General features: G+C 59.9%; 1 protein-coding gene across 5 annotated transcripts in view; it reads left to right on the plus strand.

Annotated features, from left to right (window-relative positions):
* The window catches only part of TOM1 (target of myb1 membrane trafficking protein), a 44729-nt gene extending 18668 nt beyond the window's left edge, over nucleotides 1-26061 (plus strand). For 2 of the 5 annotated variants that reach the window (XM_042993145.1, XM_042993143.1), the window contains exons 2-16: nucleotides 513-597; nucleotides 3800-3878; nucleotides 4747-4896; nucleotides 5260-5394; nucleotides 5517-5663; nucleotides 8452-8568; nucleotides 10571-10704; nucleotides 12266-12299; nucleotides 12609-12702; nucleotides 13578-13698; nucleotides 17970-18045; nucleotides 20689-20742; nucleotides 21825-21884; nucleotides 22882-22921; nucleotides 23003-25625. In XM_042993145.1, coding sequence (XP_042849079.1) covers nucleotides 560-597; nucleotides 3800-3878; nucleotides 4747-4896; nucleotides 5260-5394; nucleotides 5517-5663; nucleotides 8452-8568; nucleotides 10571-10704; nucleotides 12266-12299; nucleotides 12609-12702; nucleotides 13578-13698; nucleotides 17970-18045; nucleotides 20689-20742; nucleotides 21825-21884; nucleotides 22882-22921; nucleotides 23003-23157 — 1434 coding nt within the window. In that variant the 5' untranslated portion in view covers nucleotides 513-559 and the 3' untranslated portion in view covers nucleotides 23158-25625. Of the gene's footprint in view, nucleotides 1-315; nucleotides 335-512; nucleotides 598-3799; nucleotides 3879-4746; nucleotides 4897-5259; nucleotides 5395-5516; nucleotides 5664-8451; nucleotides 8569-10570; nucleotides 10705-12265; nucleotides 12300-12608; nucleotides 12703-13577; nucleotides 13699-17969; nucleotides 18046-20688; nucleotides 20743-21824; nucleotides 21885-22881; nucleotides 22922-23002 lie in introns of those variants that run through there. The other 3 variants (XM_042993144.1, XM_042993141.1, XM_042993142.1) reach the window with 3 other exon arrangements.
* The last annotated feature ends 1100 nt before the right edge of the window (nucleotides 26062-27161 follow it).

Here is a 27161-nt window from a genome sequence, read left to right on the forward strand (position 1 = left end):
TTTAACACATTTTTAAAACGAAAAAATAATACAGGGCGCCTGAGCGGCTCAATCGGTTAAGCAGCCAGCTCTTGGTTTCGGCTCAGGTCATGATCTCATGGTTTGTGGGCTCAAGCCCCGCATTGGGCTCTGCACTGACAGCGCAGAGCCTGCTTGGGATTCTCTCTCTTTCTCTCTCTCTCTCTCTCTCTCTCTCTCTGTTTCTCTTTCTCTCTCTGCCTCCCCCCCATGACTCACTCTCAAAATAAATAAATAAAACTTAAAAAAAAAAAAAAGAAAAAGAATATAAAATGCAGCCAAAAACCAAAACAATTAAATGACAAAACGGAACCAGGTAGGTAACAGTTTGCACGCCACTTGGTCCTTCCTGAGGCCCCAAAAAGTACCCATCGTCCTCCTCCTCTCTGGCCCTTCCCGCCGCGTCCCACACCACACACCTGCATGCGGCTGAGTCTGCCTGTCCAGGACCCCCCCCCCCCCCCACCGTGTAACTTGTGGTTTCTCCTCCGCAGAGAAGGCTACAGATGGCTCCCTGCAGAGCGAGGACTGGGCCCTCAACATGGAGATCTGTGACATCATCAACGAGACTGAGGAAGGGTGAGGCCCGCAGGCGAGGCGGGGGGGGAGGGGGGGGTGAGGGACGGGTTGGCCAGCCAGCCGCAGTGCAGCCTGCCTCTTGCCACAGAGCCCCTCCCCATTCCCACCCCTCCTGGAGTGCAAGGGGAGACCCTCCTGTGGTCCTCGGTGCCAGGAGGGCTGCAGAGGTCCTCTGAGTCCCACCCCAGGCAGGAGTGTGGCATCTTAGACATTTTGGAACAAAGATTCCATCCAATGCTGTCATGAGATGGACAGGGGACCCAGAGATGCCCTTAGGGGGCCACCAGCCCACACGGCCTCTCTCGGGTCACAGCCTGGCCAACTGGACCTCTTAGGACATCACCTGGGCCACATCCTCGTGGGACGCGGCCAGCTGGTGGCTCCCAGCACTGGGACGTGGCCCCAAGCACTGTTCTGCACCACATGGGCTGGAAGGGGCAGGGAGACTCCCAGCTTTCTCTGTGAGCGAGAACAGACTTTCATTTCCTTAAGATTTGGAACCAGCAGGGGAGGGGGCCTGAGGGGGTCAGGGGACATGGAGAAGGCAGTGACAGTGAAGCAGAACTGAGAGCCCATCGGCATTAGCCTTTGCCAAGAATTTCCGGTACACAGGTCACCCCAGGACACATGCTGTGGAGGAGGCACCGTGGTCTGGGCTCTTGGTCTCTGACTAGCACTCTCTGACCAGCTGTGTGACCTTGGGCAAGTCACTGTACCCCCCTAGGTCTTTGTTATCAGAGGCAGATATCTCTTTTAGATTCTTCCAGCGGTAAGCCCAAAGTCCCGAGGGGAGCAGAGAGGGAAAGCAGGGTCACTGTCCTCAGGAGAACCCAGGAAGGGTGGGAAGAGGTGGGACCACAGTCATCGGGAAGTACGGAACGATCTGAGAAATCAGAATCAACAGCTGGAGCGGGACCTCATTTCGCTCTCCATTTCTCACTGGGATAATCCAGCTGGTCTGCGGGGTCCTTCTCAGCCAAATGGTCCCTTTGTGGGGAAAGTGAGCCCAGGCAGCTGGAAGCGGGCAGCAGGCAGGGAGCACCGAGGGCAGCACACAGTGGCTACCGGCACCTTCCAGCATCCCCAGCGGGGGGCAGACCGCAACGGCAGGGCCACCGAGATAAAAGATGGGGGGCGGACAGGCTCAAGGAGCCCCTGAGAGGGCCTGGGGCTGCACAAACCCCCTGGAGAGGCAAGTCCCCATCTCCCTTATAAGCGTTGGCAGAACTGGGGCTCGGGCGTACTCGGGTTCAAGCACATATGCTGTTGACTTGAGCACTTCCTGTGTTCCAGGCGCTGCACGAGGCCTTAGGGACCCAGCAGCGGGCAGAGCAGATGTGACCCTTGGCCTTGAATCTCTGGTCTAGGTCTACCCCCCAGTGGGTTGTGGCCTCCCTGCCGTCCACTCTGGGCTCCTAGCCGGGTACTGAGCGCAACAGGCCCACAGCAATGGCACACAAGCCTGGATTTCTGATTCCCAGTGCTGTGCCCTCTCTCTGGGCTGCTCTGAAACGTGGAAACAAGTCCGTTTCGAGGGTGACGGCCTGCCCCAGGGCATTGGTTGAAAAGTTTCCCACCCTTCTGGGACAGGGGCCCACCCTGTCAGGGACCATGGTCCTTCACCCCACGTGTCCTGTTTGTCCATCGCAGCCTTGACAGGCCTCCATGGCTCCTCTACCTTGCCTGCCGCCTTCGCTCGTGTGGGGGGACCCGTGTCGGGGTTCCTGACTTTCCTGACCCGCTCTTGACGGGCTCATCTCTGAACAGACAGATGTCTGGCAGACAGCAGGACAGGCCCCAGAGGCCACTTCCCAGCCTAGGAAATGTTGCTCATGCTCCTGTAGCGTACGGGGCTCCGGGAGGCCAAGTGTCAAGAGAGGACACGGTGCCCCTCTTTGGGGGGCGTCTTCTCAGCCTGGGAGCCCCGGGTGGGTGTCGTGTGACAGTGCACACCAGGGAGATGGGGGACTGGGAGTCGTGGGCGAGGCAGATTTTAGACGTGGAAGTTGGGGGCCACAAAGGCTTTTAGGCCAGAGCAGTCGGGGCAACATTGATTTCACCTGCACAGAGCTGAAGGGCAGGACGCAGGGGTGAGGCCACCGGCATGCGTGGGCTGGGCGACAGATGGGGCAGGGAGGGCAGGCTGCCACCAGAGCCTTCAGGGCTCCCCCTGCACAAGGTATGTCCACCCTCCCTAACGGGATGGCCTGGGCCTCTTCAGCCTCTCCCTCCGCCTCCCCACACGGCCTCCATCCAGTCCCTCCCGCCTCTGCCTGAACCACTTCCCTCCTCCCCTCAGCTGGTTCCATCTCATCCTTCACGCCCAGCCGTGATGCCACCCCAGAGAGGACTCCCCTGACACCCACTCACTCTTACTGCGGGCCCCCCTTCTTTCCCACAGTGATGTGGGTCTCCCTGGTCGTGTGGTCCTTGAGAGCAGACCCGCACATTCACCAGTGTGTCCCCAGCACCCAGCATGGTGCCAGCATGTGTGACTACTTAATAAGACCTGAGTGGAAGTGTGGGTGGAGAGAGGAAGTGGCCAGGATGAGGCCCCAGGACTCTGCCCACACGTTATTCGTTTATAAACCCCAGTGTGTATCAGGAATCCTTGGGGGTGTGATGAGTATACAGATCCCGGGAGAGCTTGGTTCAGGGACCTAGGGTGGGAGCCCTGGGTTTTGCGTTTTTAACAAACCCTCATACCTCCCCCCAAGAGGATTCTGGTGCAGAGGATCTGGAGAATCTCTGCCAAGCATTCATGCCCTACTGAGGACTTTGGCAGGGTAGGCAGTTTGTGTTGTGATTAGAACTTGTGTGTTCAACAGGAAACAGGACACAGGAAAGGTGGATGAGTGGCTGGCTTGGATGGGATGGGATGGGATGGGATGGGATGAATGGGATGGAAGGATGGATGGATGGATGGATGGATGGATGGATAGATGGGATGGGATGAATGGATGGGATGGATGGATGGATGGATGGGATAGGATGGATGGATGGACAGATGAGATGGGATGGGATGGATGGATGGGATGAACAGATGGGATGGATGGATGGATGGATGGACAGACGGACGGATGGACAGACGGAACCAGTCCTGTTTTCCAGGGCTTCCTGATCTTAGGTAGGTGGCCCCATGTGTTGAATAAGAAGGTTCCATTCCTCAGCGCATCCTTCCTTTTGTCCTTCTTGTGCCCAGTCCCAAAGATGCCTTCCGAGCAGTGAAGAAAAGAATTGTAGGGAATAAGAACTTCCACGAGGTGATGCTGGCTCTCACGGTGAGTGCCCCATCCATCCGTCTGTCCCTCCATGGTAGAGCCGCACCTCCCCCAGGCCTAGCAGGACTCGCAGCCACCCTGGGGCTCCTCTTCCAGGGGTTGAGAAGGAAAGGTCTGTGGGCAAAGTGCCGTCCTGTCTACCGTGCTGGCAGACACAGAGTGGCCATTTGGCAAAGTTCTCTCCAACTTCCTGGCATGGGGAGCAGACACCCTGAGGCCCACATCCCTCCAGACCCAGTCACAGAGAGCTCGTGCCAGAGGACCTGCCAAGTGACACAGAAGCTCGGCGAACACAGAGCTCAGCAGGGCAGAAAGCCTGGCCGGGCAAATTGGGCACTTGGATGCCCTGGAAAGTGTGCATAAAACAAATGCCGGTGGCCAAGGACGGGCCAGGCGAGAGGGGGCATCCTGGCTGTCGGAGGGGTTTGGCTGCGAGTGGAGACAGCACTCTGTCCCGGCGTCCCCAGCAGCACTTACGTCAGGTGAATCCGGCTAAAGAGCAGGGCACTTCCAGCCAGGAAGGGAGAACAAGAAACGAGGAGGGAAGTTCAGCGCCTGGTCCTGGGGCTGCAGGGTCACCATGGGATTATGGAAGTTCACTGTGGTTTCCATTTGGAGAGCCACCCTCCCTCCAGACTGTATTCGGCTCAGAAGCAGCTTCAGGACAGGCTTCTGTGGGTACTGAGGCCACTCGGTGAGGGGCCACTAGTGGGCACACCAGCCCCCGAGTCGGGGCACTGTCCCCACTTCTCCGTGTTCCAGGGTCTCACTTGAGGGGGCCCCTCCCGTACTCAGCCTCTCCTCCGCGATGGAGGCCGAGTGCAAGGGTCCTGGGCACTCCTGCTCACGGGCCCCTCACGGCCTCCAGGTCTTGGAAACCTGCGTCAAGAACTGCGGGCACCGCTTCCACGTGCTGGTGGCCAGCCAGGACTTTGTGGAGGGCGTGCTGGTGAGGACGATCCTGCCCAAGAACAACCCACCCACCATCGTGCACGACAAGGTTCTCAACCTCATCCAGGTGAGCGCGGGCAGGCCGGGCCAAGCTCTGTGCCAGCCGCCTTCCGGGGTGGGGAGAGAGCTTAGGGCCTGGCCAGACAGCAAGGCGCCCCCACCATCGCTGCTCTTCTGTCTGCTTCCAGCTCCTTCTCACGTGGGGCCGTCTTGGTGTCCGCTGACTGGAGGTTCTGAGTGCGGGGAAGGGGCTTGGCGGGGGCTATGTGGGCGCGGCGGTCCGAGGACCAGCGAGTCAGGGCATCTCTGCTCTCTGGGGGCGGATAGGTGGGCTCGCGGGGGAGATGGTGAGCAGTGGTTACCGATAGGTGGGCTCGCGGGGGAGATGGTGAGCAGTGGTTACCGGCCGTGTCCCCCTGTCCCCTCTCAGTCCTGGGCTGACGCGTTCCGCAGCTCGCCCGACTTGACGGGTGTGGTCGCCGTCTACGAGGACCTGCGGAGGAAGGGCCTTGACTTCCCGATGACCGACCTGGACATGCTGTCGCCCATCCACACGCCCCAGAGGGTGAGGAGACTCCTCCCGCAGGAGCAGCGGCGGGGGGGCAGGTCGGGGAATTACCAAGCAGTTTCCCCGGCTGCTCTCTGACGCGCTTGCCCGCCTCGCTGATCCCGGTTTTTGCCCGCTAGACCGTGTTCAGCTCAGAGGCGCCATCAGGGCAGAGTTCTGTGGGCACTGACGCCAGCCATGGAGGAGACTCCACCCAGCACACCGCCCCCCTGCCCGTCCCGGCCGCACTCCCCAGTGACACACCCATCACGCCAACCCCTGAGCAGGTAAACAAGCCTGAGTCAGAGCCACTCGGGGCAGGGAGGGCCCCTCTCGGTATGGAAATTTCTATCCTCACAGCAGCCCCACTGGGTATGTATCATTCTTCCTGTTTCAAAGACGAGACTTAGATAAACTCACTTGCCCAGAGCCGCACAGCTCATCAGAGATGGTGGTGGGATTCAAGCTCAAGTCTGTCTGACTACCAGCAGGCTCGGTCCTGCACCTCGGCTGTTCTCCAAAGTGTGTGCCCCACGGAGCCCCTCAGGCAGCACCGGGGAGAGTAAGTGCCCAGTAGGTGGCCCCTTCGGCAACAGCGTCTTCGTCTTCTTTGGGTGGTTTGTTTATGTGCTCAAATACGATTTCATCTGAACAGAGGTTCTGGCTAAAAACAGTTTTAAAACATCTGCACAAAACATTTCTTTAAACCCTTGCTCTGCACCCATGATGCTTCCCACAGAGCTCCAAGAAGAAGGTTTGGGGTGTAGTGTAAGATTCCAGGGGCCGGGGCTCCGTGAGTAGCCCTGCAGGATTGCCCACAAGACTCACGACGCGCTGACTTAGCTTCTGTCCCTCAGTTTCTTCCTCCTGGAGTCGGGGGCAAGGCCACCTGGCAAAGCCGCCTGCCCCCCAAGGGATATCTGCAGCCATCACCAAAATAAGCTGGATACATGCTCATTTCATTTATTTATTTTTAAGTTTGTTTATTTATTTAATCTCTGCACTCAGCATGGGGCTCGAACCTACGACCCCGGGATTAAGAGCTACATGTTCTACTGACTGAGCCAGCCGGGCGCCCCAGTGTGGCCCCATTTTAGACATGGCTGTTGGGATGTGAGCTGAGGCCTCGTGTTCTCGGCATGCCCACTTTTGAGCTGTGTTACGAACTTTAGACCCATCATACCAGCTACATGTGAAAGCTTAGCTGTTAAAGATACTGGCAAGAGAGACACAGGTCTGTGATGGAAACAAAGTGAAACTTGACCTTCCAGAGTGGACCCACTAATCTCCTGTACTGTCTCATCTGGACTTATGAACAAACCTGCCAGCAGCCCTTCACACCCCAACCTATCTGAAGAGAAGCTTCTGTACTGGGTATCTCACAATAAGTTATAAAATCACCTCCCAGAGTCACAAATATTGCTAGAAAAGTTTTCCTAACTGGACATACAATTAAAGTGGTATAAAACTTGTAAAATCACCCTGTGATCCAAATTTCATGTAGCCTAGTTATGCTTTTAACCTTTTTGCCTGAAGTCTTACATCGGCGTGGATTAAGCCTGATTACATCCAGGGTAAGAAGGTTCTCGTTAAACAAAACTGAGTAGGCGGTGTTTAGTTTCCAGCTCCCCTCTTGTCTCCTGGGGCATGTTAAAGCTTCCAGGCATCCAGTGGTGTCACTCCCAGACTCTGTTGTAATTAGGTCCCATCGGACCCGGACACACTGGGCTTGTGGTCAGTAGTCTTTCCACTCATTTATACCAAGAGTGTTCATTAAATCGGCCAAATGTACCAAACGTGTCCTGGGGTTTGGAAGGTGTCTGTGACCCGTAGTTCCTACCTGTGTCTGCACCCGCATTTCTTCATCTGTAAAGGCTGGGATAATGATACGTGCCTCGTAAGATTGTGGTAAAGGTTAATGAGCAACAAAAGTTAAATGCTTGGCATTTGGTAGGTGGTTAATAAATGGTAGCTGCTGTCACAGGCATCGTAAATTTATATACTGACTCTCGTAATCTGAAATCAGCTAGGTCACATGCAGTTCTCAGAACGTAAGCCACTTAATAACTGGACCCATAAGGTATTCCATGGCCAAGGTTCTTCGTCCAGATTAATTTTAGAACCTCCATACCAGGGCACCTGGATGGCTTAGTCAGTTGAGCGTCCGACTTCAGCACGGATCGTGGTATCACAGCTTGTGAGTTAAAGGCCCGCATTGGGTTCTCTCCGTGTCAGCAGCACAGAGCCCACTTGAGGTCCTCTTGTCTCCCTCTCTCTCTGCCCCTCCCCCGCCCATGCTCGCTCGCTAGCTCTCTCAAAAATCTTTTAAGTTTAAAAAAAAAAAAAAAAGGACTTTCATACTGATGCCTTACTAGACATTCACAGTGTCCACAGAGTTCCTGAGACCAAGCACCCCACAAAGCCCCACAGCATAAGACACTGGACCAGTGGCCCTTCGCCACCTCACCCATGTGGGGACTGTGCGACCTGATTTACGCTGATTCCCCAAGCTGACACCCTGGAACCCTTTGATCACTGAAAACCTGCTAACATGGTTTTAACAAGCGCTAAATCTGAGTTTCACACTCAAGGTGGGGCGTGGCACTCATGCTTGAAAGAGCCCAGGACACCAGAGCAGACCAGGAGGAGCAGACCAGGAGCAAGTCCTGTCCTCACAGCACTGTCATCCTAGGCAGGAAGCCGGCCTGCTGATTCCCTCCTCTCCCCTGGGCGGGGAACTGCCCTCCAGGGCCTCGTTAGCTGCCCTCTCGGCCCCAGGAGATGCTGGAGCCCTGCAGCCGCACTCTGTGGTGCATTTACCTTCAGCTGCTTTCCTTTTGGCCTTGCCTGAACCAGGCTCCCCAGTTTGGAGATGGTAACGGTCGGTAGAGCTCTGTGAGGGGGTCTCTGGGGGGGTGGGGCAGGCCCACCACAGGCCTCTTCGTGCCGCGCTGTGGCCCAGGAGCCAAGAGGGTCCTGGCGGGTCAGCTCCCCTGGGCTAGTGGCGCCAGCCTCCTCGTGAGCGGCGGCCCTGGCCCCCTGGCCTCTCTCACCAGGGCCGACCGTGTGTTTCAGATCGGGAAGCTGCGCAGCGAGCTCGAGATGGTGAGTGGGAACGTGAGGGTGATGTCGGAGATGCTGACGGAGCTGGTCCCCACCCAGGCAGAGCCTGCAGACGTGGAGCTGCTACAGGTGAGCGAGCGCCCAGCGGTCCACGCACATTTCTCCCCCGCCCACGCTGCAGCTTTCGTGACTTCCTCTGAACTCCTCGGTCACAGTGGGAGGGCTTAAAACCAGAGACTCTGGACCCCAGCACGTTGGAATTCAGGGCTCTGCCATTTTCTAGTGGGAACAAAATGGCCCCTCCTGCCCCAGCTTCCTCATCTGTAAGATTGTTCTAATAAGAGCTTTGAAGGTCTGAGTGTGACATGAGAATTAAATAAGGCTTTGCATGTAAAACACCAGCCCTGGGCCTGGTTCCGAGTAGGCCCCCAGTCAATGGTATTGAGGAGAAGCTTGGAGGTGGGATTTCCCCCCTTCCAGAATTTGAAGCTTAGCAGGCAGGTATGGGAGCAGCGCCGGCGTTGAGAGTAAAGAGCAGGCGGTCTCGGGCCCTGGGGCAGGTGCAAGCCACCGGCTTTCTCTCTGTGTGTCACATGTATTCCCGCAGTCCCATCCCCAGCTGGGAGCCACTGAAGGCACCACCCCACCCGTGGAGATCAGTTCACAGAGGTGCCAAGAAAGCAGGCGGCGCCGGGGGCGGGGGGGGGGGGGGGGGTGCAGCGACCAAGGCCCAGGAATCACCAGGTGTGAGTGCTGGGTTGACACGGGAACAGCTCACAAGCAATGAGCACTTCCTGCACACCAGGCTCTGATGTTAATACTTGATACGCATTCATTCTTCACTCCGTCCTCACCGCACCCAGCAACAGACGGGTTCTCTCATTATCCCCATTTTCTAGATCAGCCAACTGAGGCAAAGAGAGGTCATGGAATGTGCCCAGGGTCATGTGGCTGGTAAGCAGCAGAACTCGAGCCCAGGAGCCTGGCTCCAGCCGCTGCTTTTCGGCTGCTGAGAGGGGTGGGTACGGAAGTGGGAACAAAGCCACAAGTGTGCTTGGTCACAGGAGGAAGAGAAGGGAGGCCCAGAAGGTGTTGAAAGTGGCTCCAGCCCGCCCTGCCCCACAGTAAAGGCAGATGAGGAAATCCTCAGAGGGGGTGGGTAACGGGGTCTGAAAGAGAACACAGGTCAATGTCGGGGCAGTGTCTGGTCTTCATGGGGCCTCTAGGAGGAATGTGCCAGCGCGTGGCCACAGTCAGCAGTGCCAACGACCATCTGAACCTCAAGACCTCGACCCAGGCACCTGTCCACCTTGTGGCAGGTACCTGAAGAAAGAAGAAGTCAGTCTTACAAAGGAAGAACTTCGAATGCTGTGGCTTTTTTTTTCTTTTTCTTTCTTTCCCAAAGGAGTTTCAACATGTAACTTGCTGATTACAGATCGGTCACAGACATGGCGACTCAGTGCCATGGGGGGTCCTGGAACAGGAGGACATTAGTGGGAAAACAGTGACACTAGAAGAAAGTCTGGAGTTGAGCTCATAGGGCTGGGCTGGCATTCACATCTTTGACAAATGCCAAACTGAGGAGAAGCCAGGTGAAGGGGTTACGGGAACTCGACTACCTTGGCAACATTTCTGCAGATCTGAAATTATTCCAAAGTAAAGAAGTCTTTAAAAAGAAATTAGTGGAAACAATGAGGCAGAAATTCAAAATCGGGGTTTGCAGGTAACAGCTGGAGTCCTCTAGTTCATTTATTTAGGTTTGGTGACAGAAAGATCCCCATCACCCAGAGAAATGGTGATTTGTTTCACCGGCCTCTTGGGGGGTCTTGGTTTTTCAACCGAGCAGAAGTGGCGGCTGGAACCGTAATACCAAGTCTGCGTGCAGCCAGGTTAAGCCAGCAGCCCTGCCTCACATGTTACTTGTCTCCTGCATGTTCAGTATTGGTGTAGAACACCGGACGTGGGAGCCAGAGGCTTGGTTGCGGAACCCCGAAAGCTGTCCTGGGAGCTTGGAGTCTGGTTTGGAAACCCCTCCATCCTCCAAGGCGGCACAAAGGCTGGGGCCCGGCCCCCGGCGATGGCCTCACTCTGGGCCCAGGGACTATGGCCATCTCCCTTCCTGCCTCCTCAGGAGCTCAATAGGACGTGCCGAGCCATGCAGCTGCGGGTCCTGGAGCTCATCCCCCGAATCGCCAATGAGCAGCTCACGGAGGAGCTGCTCATCGTCAACGACAACCTCAACAACGTGTTCCTGCGCCACGAACGGTAGGCCGGCCGCCCCCGCCCTCTCCCTCCCCTGGCTCCCTGTTCGCACCGTCTGACCTCCTGTGGTCTCCCCCCTTCCCCGGCGTGTCCTCAGCCGTCTCCTTCCCCGGAGGGCATGAAGTCTGCCCAGCCTTCCAGCCACCTCTCCAATCCCTGCCAGGGTCTGCCCTGCTGCCATGTCCCTGCGTGTGGGCCTGGTCCATCCTTGCTCACTCTGCCACTGCCTGGCTCTGGGGCTGTGGACCAGTTACTTGACTTAATTACTGCCCTTTGACTCTTTGACTGCACACTGCACGCAGCTCACTTAGGCAGGAAAATAATTTATTAGGAGAATAGCCTTTATGAAATGGGAAGCTTTCAGAATCCAGAAAAGAGTGAAACAGTGAGGCCTCCCAGCAGAGTAGGAAAGAAAGATCCCAGGGCGGCCCTGGGGACTGGGGGCAGAAACTCCCAGGCCACGTCCCCAGGGTGCTGCCATCAGTAAATGGGCCCCGCACAGTTGCCCACTTTGTGTCATTCTGTTCAAGAGAAGCTGATTGGCTCAGCTTTGTCATTCCCACTGGGTTGAGAAGGGAAAAGGGGCCCTTGAAGGGTCACAAGGAGATGGGGGAGGAGCAGTTCCCCAGAGGGCACTCAGGTGCTAATACAGAGAAGGGGTGCCAGGCTCTCTATATCTGAAATCGAGGTCCACGGTTGTACCTGCCCTATGGGGTGATGCACTTAGCAACCAGGGGTCCCTGGGTCACAACACAGTTATTCCAGCCTTCTCCAGCCCTTGTTCATCTCACATCTTTGTCCATCAACACACAGGTGATTCTGAGTCCCTTGAGAGTGGGGCAGGGCTGCCGTGGGCCACGTCTACGAGGCCTCTCCTGCTCGCCGGCTCAGTGGAATAGAAGTGTCCCTTTCTGCCATTTTGGGGTGTGGGCTGAGATGGCCCAAGGACCCAATCTGGGGATGACTGGGACCCCCTGACACCCACAGGCATCAGGCCTGGCCTGATATCCTATGCCTGCTGCCTCCTAGTTCACGGTCATACTCAGTCTTCGCCGGGGCTTCACGTCTGGGAGGCAGGTTCCACCGTCGTCCCCTTGTAAAAGACGAGGCCGAGCTCCAGAAGGGACGTTAATGTACCCACCGTCACTCAGTAAGTGACAGGGCCAGCACTCAGCAGACCACGGCCTTCTCCGCCCACCTCAGCAGCCCCTTGGCGTGTCGGGAACGTTTCAGGGAACAGAACTCACCTTTGCTGTGTGCCGTGCGTCCGCATTTTCCTGTCTGTCCTGGCCCGTCCCTGTGTGTGTGCCAGTCACGACCGGAGTGGGCAGGCAGTCAAAAACTCCAGTTGGGACACTCTTGCCAGTGAACAAGGGGCACTGTTACCCATCCCCCAGGGATACACCGGCAGGGATACGCATCCCGGGCGTAAACTGGGTCTGTCACCCTAATCGTGACCCGCCAGGTGGATTGGGAGGCCTGCAGTGTGAGGAACCCTGCCCAGGCTGGGCTGTGCTCAGGGGCCTCTCTGTCTCTCTGACTCGGCTCGTTTCTGTCTTCGTAGGTTTGAACGGTTCCGAACGGGCCAGACCGGCAAGGTAAAGGCGCTTTTCTATGACCAGGTCATGCCCGTGCTGATGTGGGAGAGGAGGGCTCCCTCCCCAGACAACCTGCACGGGATGTGCCCTCTTGTCCAGACTCCTAGAGAAGTCCCCTTCTAACTTTTTATGTCACTGTCCCTTTAAGGTAACTAAGGCCCCGCCATCAGCTAATGCCGGCTTCCCAACCCCCCAGGGGGTGCAACTGAGCTAGGGGCAGAGCAGGGAAGACTCCCTCATTCCCAGACAGAGCTGCCAGGGCCCTGGTAGCACGTCCCCCAGCAACAGCGACATCTCCCTTCTCCCCAGGCCCCGCAGGAGGCCGAGGCAGCGGCCGACTTGATCGACATGGGCCCTGACCAGGCGGCCACCAGCAGCCTCTCGTCCCAGCTGGCGGGAATGAGTAAGTTCAGGGTGGGGGTTCTGGCCGAGGGCGCACGACGGTGCTGCGGGCACCCCTCACTTTTGGGGGTGCCCTCCTCCCAGTTTGGGGCTGGAGCGCCAACAGCAGACCGTTGGCCCAGACCCCACCTCGCTGGGCTGAACCCCACTGCAAGGTCGGGCACCCAGGACCAAACACGTGGGGCTCTTACCCTCACAGCCCACAGCTCCTGAGCCCCCCGGGCCTCAGGGGCCCCCTGTTCTGTGGTCGCCCCTCGACACTGAATTCTCCGTGGCCTGAGCCATCGAGGCGAGCTTGGCCTAGTCGCTTGAACGCCCTCCGCCCCCTCTCCTGTGTAAAGGGCAGGAATGGGCCTTCCTCGTGGGTCGTCGCGAGGACTGAGTAAGCTCACGCATGAAAGGGCCCCAGGTCGCACCAGGCCCAGGGTGCGCTCCCGGGACACGCTAGCAGGTGCCATCATCGTCACTGTGATTGGTTTTCACGCCGCTGGCTGCCTGCTTGTGCTGAGCCCAGGAAGTACGTCAGAGCCCGTTCTGAATCACTAATGCGAGGCTGCTGGGAAACCCAGCTGCGCGTGTGATCGCCAGCCCACCACACAGCCGTGTCCTGTGCCAGATGCGGTGGGCAGCGTTTTACTCGTCACTGCTGCCCCGGGAAGGGGACTGTGACTCCACCTCAGGGAGAGGAAGTCACGTACCCACGGCCCCTCAGCCAGCAGGGACCTGGCTGCCCCATCCGGATACCCGCACTGTCCCGCCCCGCACCCACCCCCGCCGCCCCCCTGCTTCTCCAGAACCGTCCCTGGGTCCCTGGGCCTAGCAGCTCAGCCACTGCCCAGTGTGCAGGGCCCTTCATGTCCCTTTCTGTCTCTGCAGACCTGGGCTCCAGCAGCGTGAGGGCTGGCCTGCAGTCTCTGGAGGCCTCGGGCCAACTGGAAGGCGAGTTTGACATGTTTGCGCTGACCCGCGGCAGCTCTCTGGCTGACCAACGAAAAGAGTGAGTGGCCCAGCCCCACCCTGTCTCCTGCATTGCGGGCTCCCCATCAGGGCAGAGCCTCTCCAGGCCCCTGAACCCAGCTGCGTGGCATGCCGTGTGGAGGGACACACAGTCTGCTGTCTGCACCCCCTCGGGATGGCAGAGCTCCCACCCCCTAGGTCAGTCCCAGTGGCCCCAGAGGCAGACTTCATGCCCCACGGGCAGGCCTGGGGGGAAGAAGGGACACCTGTGGTTTGATGAGCAACTGTGTGCCAGAATCTCACATAATCTGATCAGATGAGGAAACTGAGGCACTGAGAGGCCAAGTCATTTGCTCCGAGTCAGACCATTGATATGTGGCAACACTAGGATGGGACCCCAGGGCTGCTTGTTCCCAAACAGTGTCCTGCCCGGCCTCTCCCCACCACACCCCCCAGGGCAGGCAGAGAATATCCCTGATAAAACCTCAGGGACTTGTCTAGTCATTTCTGTTGCTGCCTAGACACCCTTAATGCCCCAAGAAGTCCCTGTTGCCCCACCTGGGTCTGTTCCCTCTGCCCCAGGGCTGAGGTTCTGTCCTTTGCTGAGCTGGTGTTTTCAGGGAGGTGCTTTCGGCAGCCACGGCAGGCCCCTTGCCTCGACGTCTCGGGACTGGCCCCACACAGGCTTGTCAGGGGAAGCAGTTTGCTTGGTACTCTGAGCCCTTTGCTCAGGACTGCGCCACGGGCAGCCAGGATTTACAGCCAAGGAAAGCTCTGGATTAAGGGACTCCCTCAGCAGATGCCCCAGCCTCCCCGGTGGTCATTCTGGTCACTTGAATGGCCTTTGGCCTTCCCTCCTTGCCCTGTCTTTGGGAACTGTCAGTGGGCCTCTGAGGGCCTAGCCATGCCCTGTCCACACCACACATCCAGGTCAAATCTGATAGGCTGCAGCTGGCTCTGCCTGCCGCCCGGACCAAACCCTGGGCTGCGAGCAGCGTTTTTAGTCTGGGCAGTCTGCGCTCACGAGGCCCAGTGCTCACGGACCAGCAGCTCACAGTTGCCGGGGAGTTTGGGGCACGGAGAAGCCACTGTGCGGGTGGAAGCTAATGGGTCCACTGGGATGTGCAGCCGGGAGGGCCGCCCGCCCGCCCGCTAGGCCCCAGCAGGCAGCATGCTGGCCACGCCGGAGAGCCCCTGGCAGTCGGCCCGGCTCGCCAGCCCGGCGAGGCTTGCTGTTGCTCTGTTACTCCCTTGAGGAGCAGGCCCTGGGGGGCAGAGGAAGGCGTCCCCGGCGCCCGCAGTCTCATGGGGAGGAAGGTGCACACACCACCGCCGTGCGGTGCTTATGGCCGCCCTGGATGGGGGTGCCGGGCACTGTGGACACACACGTGGTGGCAGGCAGCTCTGCAGAGGGTGCTCCGGCCTGGACCTTGGGGATAAGGAGTCAGGAAGGCCGTTTCAGGCCATAGGAGCAGCGTGTGCAAAGGCTCAGAGGCAGGAGGAGCGTGAGATGCTGGGCTCAGAGGCAGGGAGAGCGTGAGATGCTGGGGTGGGGGGAGGGGAGGGGACATCTTGGACCTTCTCACGTCATGGGGTCCCCTGCAGGCCCTCCCTGGGTCCCTGGGGACTGGTTTCCACCTCAGCAGAAAGCACGTGGCAGGGACCAGAATGCCCTGGTGTCAAGTTCCTCTTTCCTTTGTTCTGCTTGGTGGTCCCTCCCTTAGGCTTCTGCTGGGTCTTCTAGTCCCGGGCCCGCCTGACTGCCCTGCTCCCCTCCGCGCCCCCCCCCCCCCCAGGGGCTCTTGAATCCTCTGAGGCCTTTTCTGCCCACCTGGAGTCTGGCCCACACCTCCTTCTGCCTTCCCGGCTCCTGCTTCCCTCCAGCCTGTGCCAGCTCTGCCTCTGCTCACCGGGAAGCCAGCTCCTTGCCAGCCACACCCCAACCCCAGGTGGCACAGTCGTGGCCTCTCCAGCCGACCAGGCCAAGGAGAGCGACAGGGAGCATCTCTCTGAGCCAGACACACCCTAGCCAGGCTTTGCTGGAAGTAGGATGCTCTTCTGTATTGTCATCCTGGGGACACACTGCACTGCACTGGATGACCTCCCCAGTGCCGGTGTCATCCAAGGGGCCCCCGGGCCAGTCCCTGCCCACCAGCTTCACCACAACCTTCGGAGGCGTAGCCCTCCTCCCTCCTGCGCTGGGTGTGGGGCAGGAGACACCTGGCCCAGCATCTGCGGCTGGGCCTGGGCGTGGGCCTTGCGGGAGCTTCCTCTATCCCGGGTGTCTTCCACCTCCACTGCTGCAGGCATGGCCCCGGGGGGACGGCCACGCTTCGGCCTGAGGGCTGTGGGGGCAGGAGAGACGGAAAAGCAGAGGTGGGGGCGAGGGCGTAACTAGGAAAGAATGTATTGTTCTTCTGAGTGAAGAAAAGCGTTGATTCCTGTATATTCCTAGGTCTGAACATGCCTTATTCTGCCTTTTTCCACATCACACCTGCCATGTCTTAGAAGGAGGGACAGCAAGGGGGCTACTTCCATACCAGGAGTGGGCGGGACGCATGGCTCAGTCTTAGACATCACTTCCTCCTCACCAGCTCTCAGGGCCCGGACTCAGCCGGGGATACCAAGCTCCAGGAGGGCGTGAGCACACCGCCCGCCACCCTGGCTTTCGTGTTGGCTCCAGCCCAGCCCTGCAGATCGTCCCTAGCCCAGGGATGGGCAGGAGCTGCGGAACTGGGGGTTGAGCTCATGATGGCACTTGCGGCCGCCTCCACAGGAGGGAGTGGACTCCAGTGCCCTCAGAATGGCTGCCTGGGAATTTGGGGGTCTTCTCCCCAGAGGCCCTTTGACGTGCCAGTCTCCCCCATTCCCAGGAAGGCCATTTGGCATCGCAACGGTTTCAGTCAATAGGGCTCGGGTTCCTGAAGCCTCGAGCTGCCCCCCACCCCCGCCCCCGGACCTTCAGGGCTTTCTATTTGTGACAGGGATTCTGCAGCTCACTTCTTCCCCTCAGAACTGGACCGAGCTGGTGCCGAGGCCCCGCCTCCTTCAGCTGACGCTCCAGAATGAGAAGAGCGGCTCCTTCCAAGAATCAGGGCTGAGCGCCCAAGGCCGCCTCTGACGTCCCCCTGTAGCAACCAGGAGAGACCCCCCCCCCCCCGCCCCAGTCCATTGCCACACAGCTTTCCCCTGACTCCTGCCTTATTCTCTCGCTCCCCACGACTCACCTCACACACAGCAAACACCTTCCCTGTGCTCAGCCCCTGCCCTCTCTGCCCCGTCCAGCTGGTGGCATCCCCCAGGACATTTAGTCTTTCTTTCTTTCTTTCTTTTTATTTTTGAGAGAGAGAGAGAGAGTGCAAGAGTAGAGGAAGGGACAGAGAGAGGAGGGGCAGAGGATCTGAAGCGGGTTCTGCACTGACGGCAGAGAGCCCCATGCAAGGGCTTGAACTCACGAGCCATGAGATCATGACCCGAGCCAAAGTCGGATGCTTAACCAACAGCCATCCAGGCGCCCCATCCCCCAGCACAGCCAAGACGGGGCAGGGGAGAGCTTCGTGCTGGGGCCCCACGCAGGATGGCACCATGTGGGATGACGCCCCACCCAGCCATCTGCACGTGTGTCTACGACAGCAAATGGAACTCTCCATCCAAAGGCAGCCTTGTACAGAACCACGATTTATTACCTTACAAAATGGAAGCTGCTCGGGGAGCCTGGGTGGCTCATTTGGTTAAACGTCTGATTCTTGATTTCAGCTCAGGTCAGGATTGTCACAGTCGTGAGATCTACCCCCACGTCGGGCTCCATGCTGAGCGTGAAGCCTGCTTGGGAATCTCTCCTCCCCTCTCTGCCTCTCCCCTGCACCCACTCTCTCTGTCTCTCAAAATAAACATTTTTAAAAAAGAGGAAGCTGTTCAAAGAAGGGTCTGGAGGTGGGAATTCTCCATGGGGATGGGGCACTGGCATGGTTTCTCATCCCTCGAGTTTGGCCGGATCCGATGAGAGCCATTGGTGAGCTTGCTCTTGGCCTTTGGCCAGCGCCACCTTCCCTCACTTCTCCAGCCTTGGCTGCCTGTCATGGTCACACGTCTAAGCCCGGGTCTACGGTCTGCAGGCAGGCAGGCAGGCGGGCGGGTGGGCCTGCAGAATTGGAGCCCGTCCTGAGGCCTGCGCTGCCCCCTGCCCAGGCACCACCCAGGGCCACACAGGATGTGAGTCCAGCTCACCCCTGCCCACCCGTGCATCCCGCCCTCGGTCAGCATGCCTGGTACCACAGGGCAGAACTCATGGTCTTGGCCTCTACGTTTCAGGGTGAAATACGAAGCCCCCCAAGCAACAGATGGCCTGGCTGGAGCCCTGGATGCCCGGCAGCAGAGCACTGGAGCGGTAAGCAGAGGGTCCTGCTGCTACCTTGTCCGGAAGGAGGGCCAGAGGATCCTTGCCCCCCGGTCCCACACCCCCACCCGCCATGTGCTGGGCCCCAACGTGACACATCCCTCTCCTCATCTGGTTCCGTCACTGGCCCCTTGTAGCTAATGTGACACCTCCCATTTCACAGCTGAGGAAGCAGTCCGAGAGGTTAAGTCACCTGCCCAAGTTCACACAGCAAGGAAGGGCTAGAGCAAGGACTCAGAAAGCCCAGAGTCCTGCAGCCTGGCTTCCCAGCTGCATGTCCGCGGACAGACTGCTGACCCGTAGCACGGTTTACAGTGGGGTGTGCGAGAGGGCGTGTTAAGGGGCTCAGCAGAGTTAGAGCTCCATCGGCATTGTACCTCCCCGCCTCCCTGGAGACCTGTTATTTGCAGGAGTGGGGACAGGGGGGACAAGAGAACATACCCTGAAACTTCAGGGAGGCTTCCAGGGGTGCCATTTTCATTCCATCGAATTGATTGACGGTGTATGGAGTGATAGCCACATGTCCGGCACTGCACACACTCTGTGGGTGACCCCTCCCCCTTGGCAGAACTCCAAGTACAATTCTCACCCCTTTGGATTTGTTCTAGATGCCCTTGGGGTGGGGGGAATTTCTGTTTCAGTAAGTGGACAGAGTAGCTCCTCGGGAGGTGATTAGAAATGGCTGGGCCCAGGAGTTGGAGAGGCAGGGGGCAATGAAGGGAGACAGCCGGTGACAGCACAGGCTTCTGAGGCCAGGTTGGACTGGGCGACAGGAGACAAAGCCTGAGGGGCAGCAGGGACCCGAGGGCCTCGGGTAGCCAGGAGGACTGTGTGAGGTGGAGGCCATGGCCAGGCTTGAGCAGAGGGGCACGTTTCTCTGTCCGTTTTAGAAGGAACCAGCATGGAAGCTGGGAGAGCAGCTAGGAGGGAGTGGAAGTTGCCCAGTATACAAGTGGGTGGGGGGTCCTGGCGACTCCCCAAAGGCATCCCCAGCATCTCAGGAGTCATTCCCAAGTCAGAGCGGAGCCAGACTTGGAACACCGTGGAGGCAAGACCAGCTAGAGAATCAGACGTCTCCCGTGTGTGCCCTGTGACCCAGCACCAAGCACAGCACGTTTGCACCTGCGTCTCAGGGCCTCCAGCTACTTTCCTTTGTAAGTGGCCATCTGTCACAGCCATGCCCTGTGCCAGGCACCCTACAGCCCGCCTTTCTGAGCCATCACACAAACCCTTAGGTCGTGTTGTTATCCCCATTTACAGATGAGAAAACTGAGATCGAGAGGCCGGGCAAGTGAGGCAGCAGAGGTTAACATCCTTAGCGTGATGCCTGGCACAGAGTGAAGCGTTCAGTCTCCCTGGTGCTGCTGTGTGGTTTTCCCCACTTACGGACGAGAAAGCCCAGGCTTAGCATTGTGAGGTAGTTTGCCCAACACACCTCACAGTCCTCGGTCCTGGCTCCATAGCCAGTGCCGGGAGCAGGAGCCCCAGATGGCCTGCACAGCTCTAAGGAACAGAGGTGGACACTCCAGAAAATCTGGCTCCCAGATTCCAGATGCATCCGAACGCTCTGGGAGCCGTCTGGAAGCACTTCCCTCTCAGGCCACCTGACCCCTCGTGGGCAGAGGCGAACTGCACAGGCACCCCTTCCGGTTGCAGATGAAGGACTGCAGCCCAGAGACAGGTGTCCCCGCCCCAGGACTCAGAGCAATCCCGGGCATGACAGGAACTAGAACCCAGGTCTCCCGGCTCCTATACCACCTTCAGTTAGCCACAGGGAGGAAATATACACACACCTCTACTTGCAGGAAAGAGGAAGTTGGTAAATCATTGCTTATTCCTCTCTGATCACTTGAGAGATTGAAGCAGCTTCTGCCCACATCAGGGTATGATGTTCTTACAACTGTCCGTAAACACCTGCTCCCAAGGTACATGAGTCTGGCTGGGTGGTGGGGAGGCTTTCTCCCGTTAAACTGTCAGGATGGGACTCTGAGCGGCAAAGTAGAGAATGGAATCCAGTGCCAGCTCTCCTGGCAGCCAGTATTTGCCCCCGGGGTTCACAAGTCCCGTGATTGCGGCTGCGGGACAGCGTGTCCCAGGCCCTGTGCCGGGTCTGTCCAGGGTGGGGGAGGCTGTTGGGGGCCGGCGAGCTGGGAGCCGGGACTCTAGTCTCCTCATCTCTGGGGTCCTAGGGAACCCTGATTGTCCATCAGTAAACATGAGGGGACTGGGCAAACCAACGTTCTAATCCTGGGGTACCCATCAGAGCCCCTAGCAGCCAGCACACTGGTTAATGGCTGCCTTCTCAGCCCTTCCAGGATTGCCTAGGCCGCTCCCAGGCTCGTTGTGGAAAAGGAGATTTGCCCGGTGCATTCAGGACCCTGGGGTCGCAGGGCTATTGTGGTTCATCCCAGTGAGACACCCTCCACTGCTGCCTGTCCCCCCTCACCTGCCCCCACAGCACCAGCCTCCACAGGCGTGCGCACACACACACACACACACACACACACACACACGGCCTCCTAAGGTGGTAACAGGACTCCCGACCTGAAAGGGGTGTCCACATTGGAGAAAGCTGCCAGCATACCAGTGGCCCTGGCCTTCCTGCCACCCTCAGCCTGACCCTTTCTCACCCAGATGGGAGGCAGCCTTGAGAAGAGCCTCAGTGACTGGATGATGAGACAAGGCATGGTGAGGAGAGGCCAGGCCGGCCCAGAGAGCGGAGGCTGCCACTGGCAGGAGTCCCGCCCGGGGTGGTGCTGTCGCAGGGGCAGGACCACCAGAGCCAGCAAGAATGCAGGGTGCTGCAGGTGCCCCGCTGTGCTCCTGCTTCGTGGCCCCTCGGTGCCCACTTCCGGCCCCTAATTCGGAAGCGAGGCCCAGGTGGCCCCTCTGGCAGCTGGGAGGCAACCGGGGCTCGCTGGTTCTGGGCTGGGTAGAGAGGGACAGGTGCACGCTGCCCAGAGCCCTTGCTGCTGCTTCCGGGAAGTAGGCGCCTGCTCTCTCTGCTCTGGGCGCTTCTGCCGCCACCGGGGACCTCAGGTGCTGGGGACAGAGCTTGGGGACCGAACTGGCTGGGTTGGAGAAGGACTGTCACTCTCACTCTCTTTCCCAAAGTAACAAAGCGGTCACTAGCCTTTCTTGAGCGTCTGCTCTGTGCCAGACTCCTATCCATCACCTCCTGTCCCCTCACAGCAGCCTGGACGGTAGGGACCGTGTGCTCCCTCCTCTAAACATGAGAGAAGCGAGGTCAGACAAGTGACCTGCCCAAGCCACGCTGTATGAAAGGGCAGTCTCGGACTCTGTCCCCAAAACCTCCAACTGGGTCCTCACACTGTAGAAGGAAGCCCCCAGCCCCAGTGCGGGACCCTTGTGGCAGAGCCCATGTCTTTGTGGCCCAAAACGAAAGTCCCTATGAGTAGTGGGGAGATCCGTTCTTCCTCAGGTTCCTGCTCCAGCTGTTAGGAGCCCCCTCCCCGACCCCCTGCCTAGCACCCGGCCCCACATCCCCTTGCCCACAGCCTGGCACAGTGGGCAGAATTGTGGGTCCTAAGCAGACGGGCAGGAGCCATCTTGAAGGGGATATACCAGGATCTCAACCCCCCAGAAGGGGGTGGGGCATGTCCAACTGGCCCCACTTCATAAATGAGGAGACTCAGGGGTGAGGGTGACAGCCACAGGCCACCCAGCCAGCAGGCCCCCAGCTGATGGGGCCTTCTGCCTTCGCACCGCATGCACTGCCCTCACCACCTCACCCCTGCCCTTCCTTCCAGATCCCTGTCACCCAGGCCTGCCTCATGGAGGACATCGAGCAGTGGCTGTCCACTGACGTGGTAAGTTGGCCCCGCCCCGCCCAGAAGCAGAGGCTGGGGCACATTCCCCCCCCCCCCCCACCAACAGCGGGCTCATGAGGAAGTGACTGGTCACAGGGGCAGGTGAGCAGCTGGGGAGGAGGGGAGCGTCAATGTGGGACACCTCCTGCCAGCCGCCCGCCCTCTCCAAGGCACTCTCCTCAGAGGCCTCCGCCTCACAGCTGCTGGGGCCGAGCCTTTCCTGAGAGTGCTGTCACCGCGGGCCCCAGGAGCCTCAGCCCGAGACAGGAAGGGCAGGATGGGCTGAGGGAAGCCGTCACAGTGGTGAGCCCTGCACCTGCACCAGCTCGGGGAGCCCTCCCTCTGGTGCCTCTGAGAAGCTCCACCAGCGGCGCCATCTTCCAGACCAGGAAGCTAATGAGCAGCCCTGAGGGGTGCCGAGCCTAGGAGGAGGCAGGGGCCCAGGCCGTCTGCAGAGCCCCGCGGCCCCCAGGGAGAGGCAAGGGCGGCCAGCCTCGGCTCTTCTGTCCAGGGCCCCTCCCCCTGCACCTGCCGCCCCACCTTTGGGCACCAAGGACCAAGGGCCTGGATGCTCCCAGGCCCAGAGGCTGCCTTCTGCCAGCGGCCAAGACGGTGTTTCCGCCCGAGGTCACGCGGGGGTCCGTGCCTGGTGATGGCAGGAGGCACCCCCCACTCCCAACTTTAGCACGCGTGGCCTCCGTCTCTGGGGCCCTTCCCGCCACAAGGGCAAGTGTGTTCACCATCTACACACCGGAAGAAAAGGAAGTGGTGTTTATTGAGGACCCGCTGGGCCCCACAGCCTGGGCTTGGCAGTCCGATATTCCATTTTAGCTTCCCGACAACCAGTTCTACCAAGCGGGAAACTGAGGCTCAGAGCAGTCAGGTGACACCCAGGGCTGCAGCTCGGGGAAGAGTGGGGACAAGGTTCAGGTCCTGGGCCCACTACGCCTGCCCCCAGAGGACTGTGGCTAACCTCCTCTTCCTTCTGCTTTCTCAGGGGAATGACACGGAGGAGCCCAAGGGCGTCACCAGCGAAGGTAGTAGGCCCTGCCCGCCCGCCCCTTCCCCCGCCCTGGCCTCGGAACCCGCCCCCGAACCCCTCTGTCTCGTTCCTCTAGAATTTGACAAGTTCCTGGAAGAACGGGCCAAAGCAGCCGATCGGTTGCCCAACCTCTCCAGCCCCTTGGCCGAGGGGCCCCTGGGTCCCCCTCGTGGCGCTGCCCCTCGAAAGAAGACCCAGGAGAAAGATGAGGACATGCTGTTTGCCTTATGAGCGTGGGGCCTGGCACCTGCGGCCTGAGCTCCCGCTGCTCCCACAGTCCCCGACGGGGGCCTGTTTCCCTCCTTCGGTGTTAAGGCTGCTTTGAGGAAGGCTTGTTACCCCCTTCTCTTCGCCTCGAGGATAGGCTGACCCTGCTGTGGCCGCACCGCCTGGGCCGTGGAGAGACAGCTGGATGAACCGGAGTAACGAGTCAGCTCTACATTGGGATCTTGGCCACTCCTGCCTCCTTCCCCACCCCAACCGACCACTACTTTGCTGAGACAGGCCGGCCGCTTGGTTGCCGGATGTGACTCCTTGTCCTAGGGGATCCCCTCCCTGGACCCTTTCCACACTGCCAGTCGAGGCCTGGCTGGAGGCCAGAGGCAGCAGAAGCTTCTGTCGCAGCCTCCGGTCCATTCCCCGGCCCCTGCCTCGTGGACCCAAAAGGCTTTGGCTAGCTGTCGAGGGCCGGCTGTGGGGGCCTCTGCCCAGCCGCACGCTGTCCAGGTACGAAGCTGCGTGTGGTGGGGGCGAGACCCAGCAGCCCCAGGCCGCAAGGAGAGGCTCCTGGAGCACCTGTGGCCCCCACGACCTCCACTGCCTTTTCCTCCATCCTCCTCCTCCTGTTCCTCCCGGTCAGGGCTCCACCGGGCACTGGGCCCACCCACCTGTTGATTGATCTTCTTGTACTGGGAGAGGTGCCTTTTGTAGCCCCAATTAAAGGTAGGAAAGCACCCTGCTGGCAACGCTGTTGAGTCTCTAGGTGGGAAGTGTCTTTCTGGCATCACCAGAGACCAGGACTGCTCTGGGCCGGGCCGGGCTAGGGGCATCCAGGAGAGGGCCCTCTGCAGGTGGTACAAGCGGGGTGGCGGCACTGGGCAGCACCGCGTGCGGGCAGGTGCAGCCCCCTCACGCCTCACAACACGGGCTGCAGCCTCGACTCGCCCCATCGCTCTCCTGAGCGACCGCCCTCCATCCCGAGGGCACCTCCACACTCGCTGTCCCCCCTCGGGCCAGCTCCTGTCCTGCAACAGTGATCACAGAGGAGCGGCTGCAGACGGTACGGGCGTCCCATCTGAGGCCCGGGTGCTAGGCACCGCATTAGGGCTACACGCGGGCTCGGGCAAAGTAAAGTGACTGTCTCCTGTCACAGATGCTGAGCCTGTGACTCGGTGGGTCACGTGAGCTGCCCCAGCCCAGAAGAAGTGGCATAGATGCTTACCATGGGCCAGGTGCTTCCTCATGCATCAGTGCATCGTCCCCATTTTTCAGATGACAACACTGAGGCCCAATTTGGATGCCTTGGCACACAGCTCGGGGAGCTGAGCCACAGGGTGTAGGCACGGGTCTTAGTAAGTTCTTACTCCGTGGCAACCCGAGAGCCCCAGGTCTTGGGGAACCACATTTCCCAGCCTGGAATCTCAACACCAGGCTCCCCGAGGGGCAGCCCAGCCCTCAGCGGTGGAAGGGAGGGGGCCGCTCTGTGGCGGGAGCGATTGACCCGCCTGAAAGGTCTACCTACAGAGGAGGGAAGAAGTCCGAACACGTGGGTCCAGGGGAGCCTGGACTGCTGAAGTGTGGCCTGGGTCTGGGAGCGGCCACCGGCTCCCATCGGTGACAGGCAGGTCACCCGTGATCTTGGCACGCAGGAGACTAGACCCCGCCAGCGCTCCGGGTGGGTTCGGGGCCAGGAACTCCAGGGACAGCTCTAGGCTTGCCCGTCCCCCCAAGCAGGGGAGGGGGGCAGCGCATGGCCCAGGCCAGGCTTCAGAACTTGGAGATGAGCCAAGCCTGGAGGAAGGTGGCGGCTGCAGCTCACCTCTGGCCTATTTCTCCAATCCTAACAACCTCTTCTCGCAGGGGAGAGGGGCGCGGCTACCCCACGGGCCCGGCTGTCCGGTGGAGTCGCTTTGGTGAGGCAGAGGCTCCCTGGGCCCTCGCCCTCCGCTCATACAGGCTCAGCTGCTCCAAACCCGAGCTCCCCTCCTGCCTCCTGCGCATGTGAGCGGCGCATTAGCCCAGGTGATGCCAAGGCTGCGGTTTTAACCAGTGCGAAGTGTCGCCTGCACCTGCTCTCATCCCTTGGCAGGTGGCCCCCAGGCCAAGGTGTGGAGCCCTGCCAGCCTTGCCCAGGCTGCTCCTACTCAGAACTGGGAAGAGGCCGGAGTCCGGGTACCACACTGTCCCTCGGCCGCTTCTGCTCCCTGCCTCCACTCGGGCATTAGCACCCCCCCCATCTTACCGGCCTTATCACACAGAGGTGGCCAAGTGTTGAGGACTTTGGCCTCCCTCTGAGGGGCCCCAGACTGCTTTCTCTTGCTGGCCCTGCTGCCTCCTCGGGTCAAGCGCTCCTGCCAGCACACCGCTTCCAGGGGTCCCTTCCTGGGCTATTTCTTGCTGTTGCTGCCAGGAACAACACAGCAGCCCGGCAGGGCCCGGAGCGGCTGGATTTTGTGCTCGGTTCCACGTGACGGATGAAGGTGGGTAAAGTGCCTGGGGCTTGGGACCATCTTTTTCATGCTGTGAACCTTCTGCTGGTCCCTGCCTGGCTGAGGTTGGCCGCATCCGATGGTCAGACAGGACGACCGTGGCAACACGAGACCGTCCGCCCCCCACTCCTGGCGTGGCCGGACTGCCGACGCGCTCGCGCACTCACACATGCGCATACTGGCTCACGTTGTGGGGCACGCTGTCCGGGTGGGCTGACAGGTGTACCACCTACTCACAGTGATGCTATAGGCTTCTGTCCCCAGGCCCGACCTGGGAGCCCGAGGCGGGCTCCCTCCCCTTCCCCTGCAGCCCCTCAGCTCTCCCAGGGTCCCCCCCTCCCCACCTCATTCGGAGGAGCCCCTGGCCTGGGCCTCTCCACAGTCACAGGGGCCCTGTGCGGTCAAAGGTTTTGATCCCTGCTTACAGGTAGGGAAACTGAGGCCCAGAAACTGCCTAGCAAACTCGCCTAGGCACACCATAACGGAAAAGTGGGACCCAGTCTGCTGCGGGGAATGGTGATCTTACAAGGACCCAAGCCCAGGGAACCTTCTGTGGAAGTCTCCAGGGGCTCGTGGCCCTGTGAACTAGAGTGGCCAAGTTGTTTATTCCTTCCCGCGTGTGGTGTCCCCCGAGCGCCAGCTGTGTACCAGGTGTGGCTCTAAGTGCTGAGAGGACAGAGCTGAAGGTGGCCAAGTGCCAGTCCGGGGAGGGGGAGGGGGTCACTCAGCTCAGTAGGGAAGGGGAGCAGCCAAGACATAAATGCAAGAAGTGCCACCTGCTCTGGGATGAAGGAAACTGATGGCTCGGTGGGGCTGTGACAGGGCCCAGGGCTAGAGCGGGGGGGTGGGGCAGTGGCGGGGGGGCCAGGCAGGAAGGGCTCTGGGCGTCCCCCGGAGGGGGCGGCACTGGGGAACACCTCCCAGGGTCCCCTCCTCTCAAGAGACACCAGGTGGGGCTGGGATGGACGAGGAAGCCCTGGCAGGAGCCAGGCTGGGGATCCCCGAGGCCCGGGCCCTGGGCGGTCCCTCAGCAGCGGCAGGAAGTCACTCGGCCCCACATGAAAGAGGACCAGCTGCCGCTGGGGGCCGTGGGACGAAATGAATGCGGCACCAGCAGCTCCTGCTGGGCCCAGCTGCCTCAGTAGGTGGTGGCACCAGGCCAGGGACACAGGCAGGTTGAGTGGAGCCCAGCCCATGGGCAGGGGAAGGGGCACCTAGGAGGCAGCCCCCGGGGGCTGTGTGAAGCACCAGCTCTGCCTGGCAGAGCCTCCACTCCCCCCGCCCCGCACCCCCCCTGGCTTCCCTGGGCCATCAGAACCCCACCCTAGGCCTGGACACTGACCCCCCCCCCCCCAATCCCTCACCCCAGTGTCAGCATCCAACCTCTCCAACTGTCCTAACAGCAAATCCTGGCCTGGCCACTTCTGAGCTGTGTGACCTTAGGCAAATTATTAACCTCTCTGTGCCTCCGTTTTCTCCCTTGTAAAAGGGACTGTACCAGCTGCTCCTTCATAGGGTCGTGGTACG

Source organism: Panthera tigris, chromosome B4, assembly GCF_018350195.1.
Source record: "Panthera tigris isolate Pti1 chromosome B4, P.tigris_Pti1_mat1.1, whole genome shotgun sequence".
Lineage (NCBI taxonomy): Eukaryota > Metazoa > Chordata > Mammalia > Carnivora > Felidae > Panthera > Panthera tigris.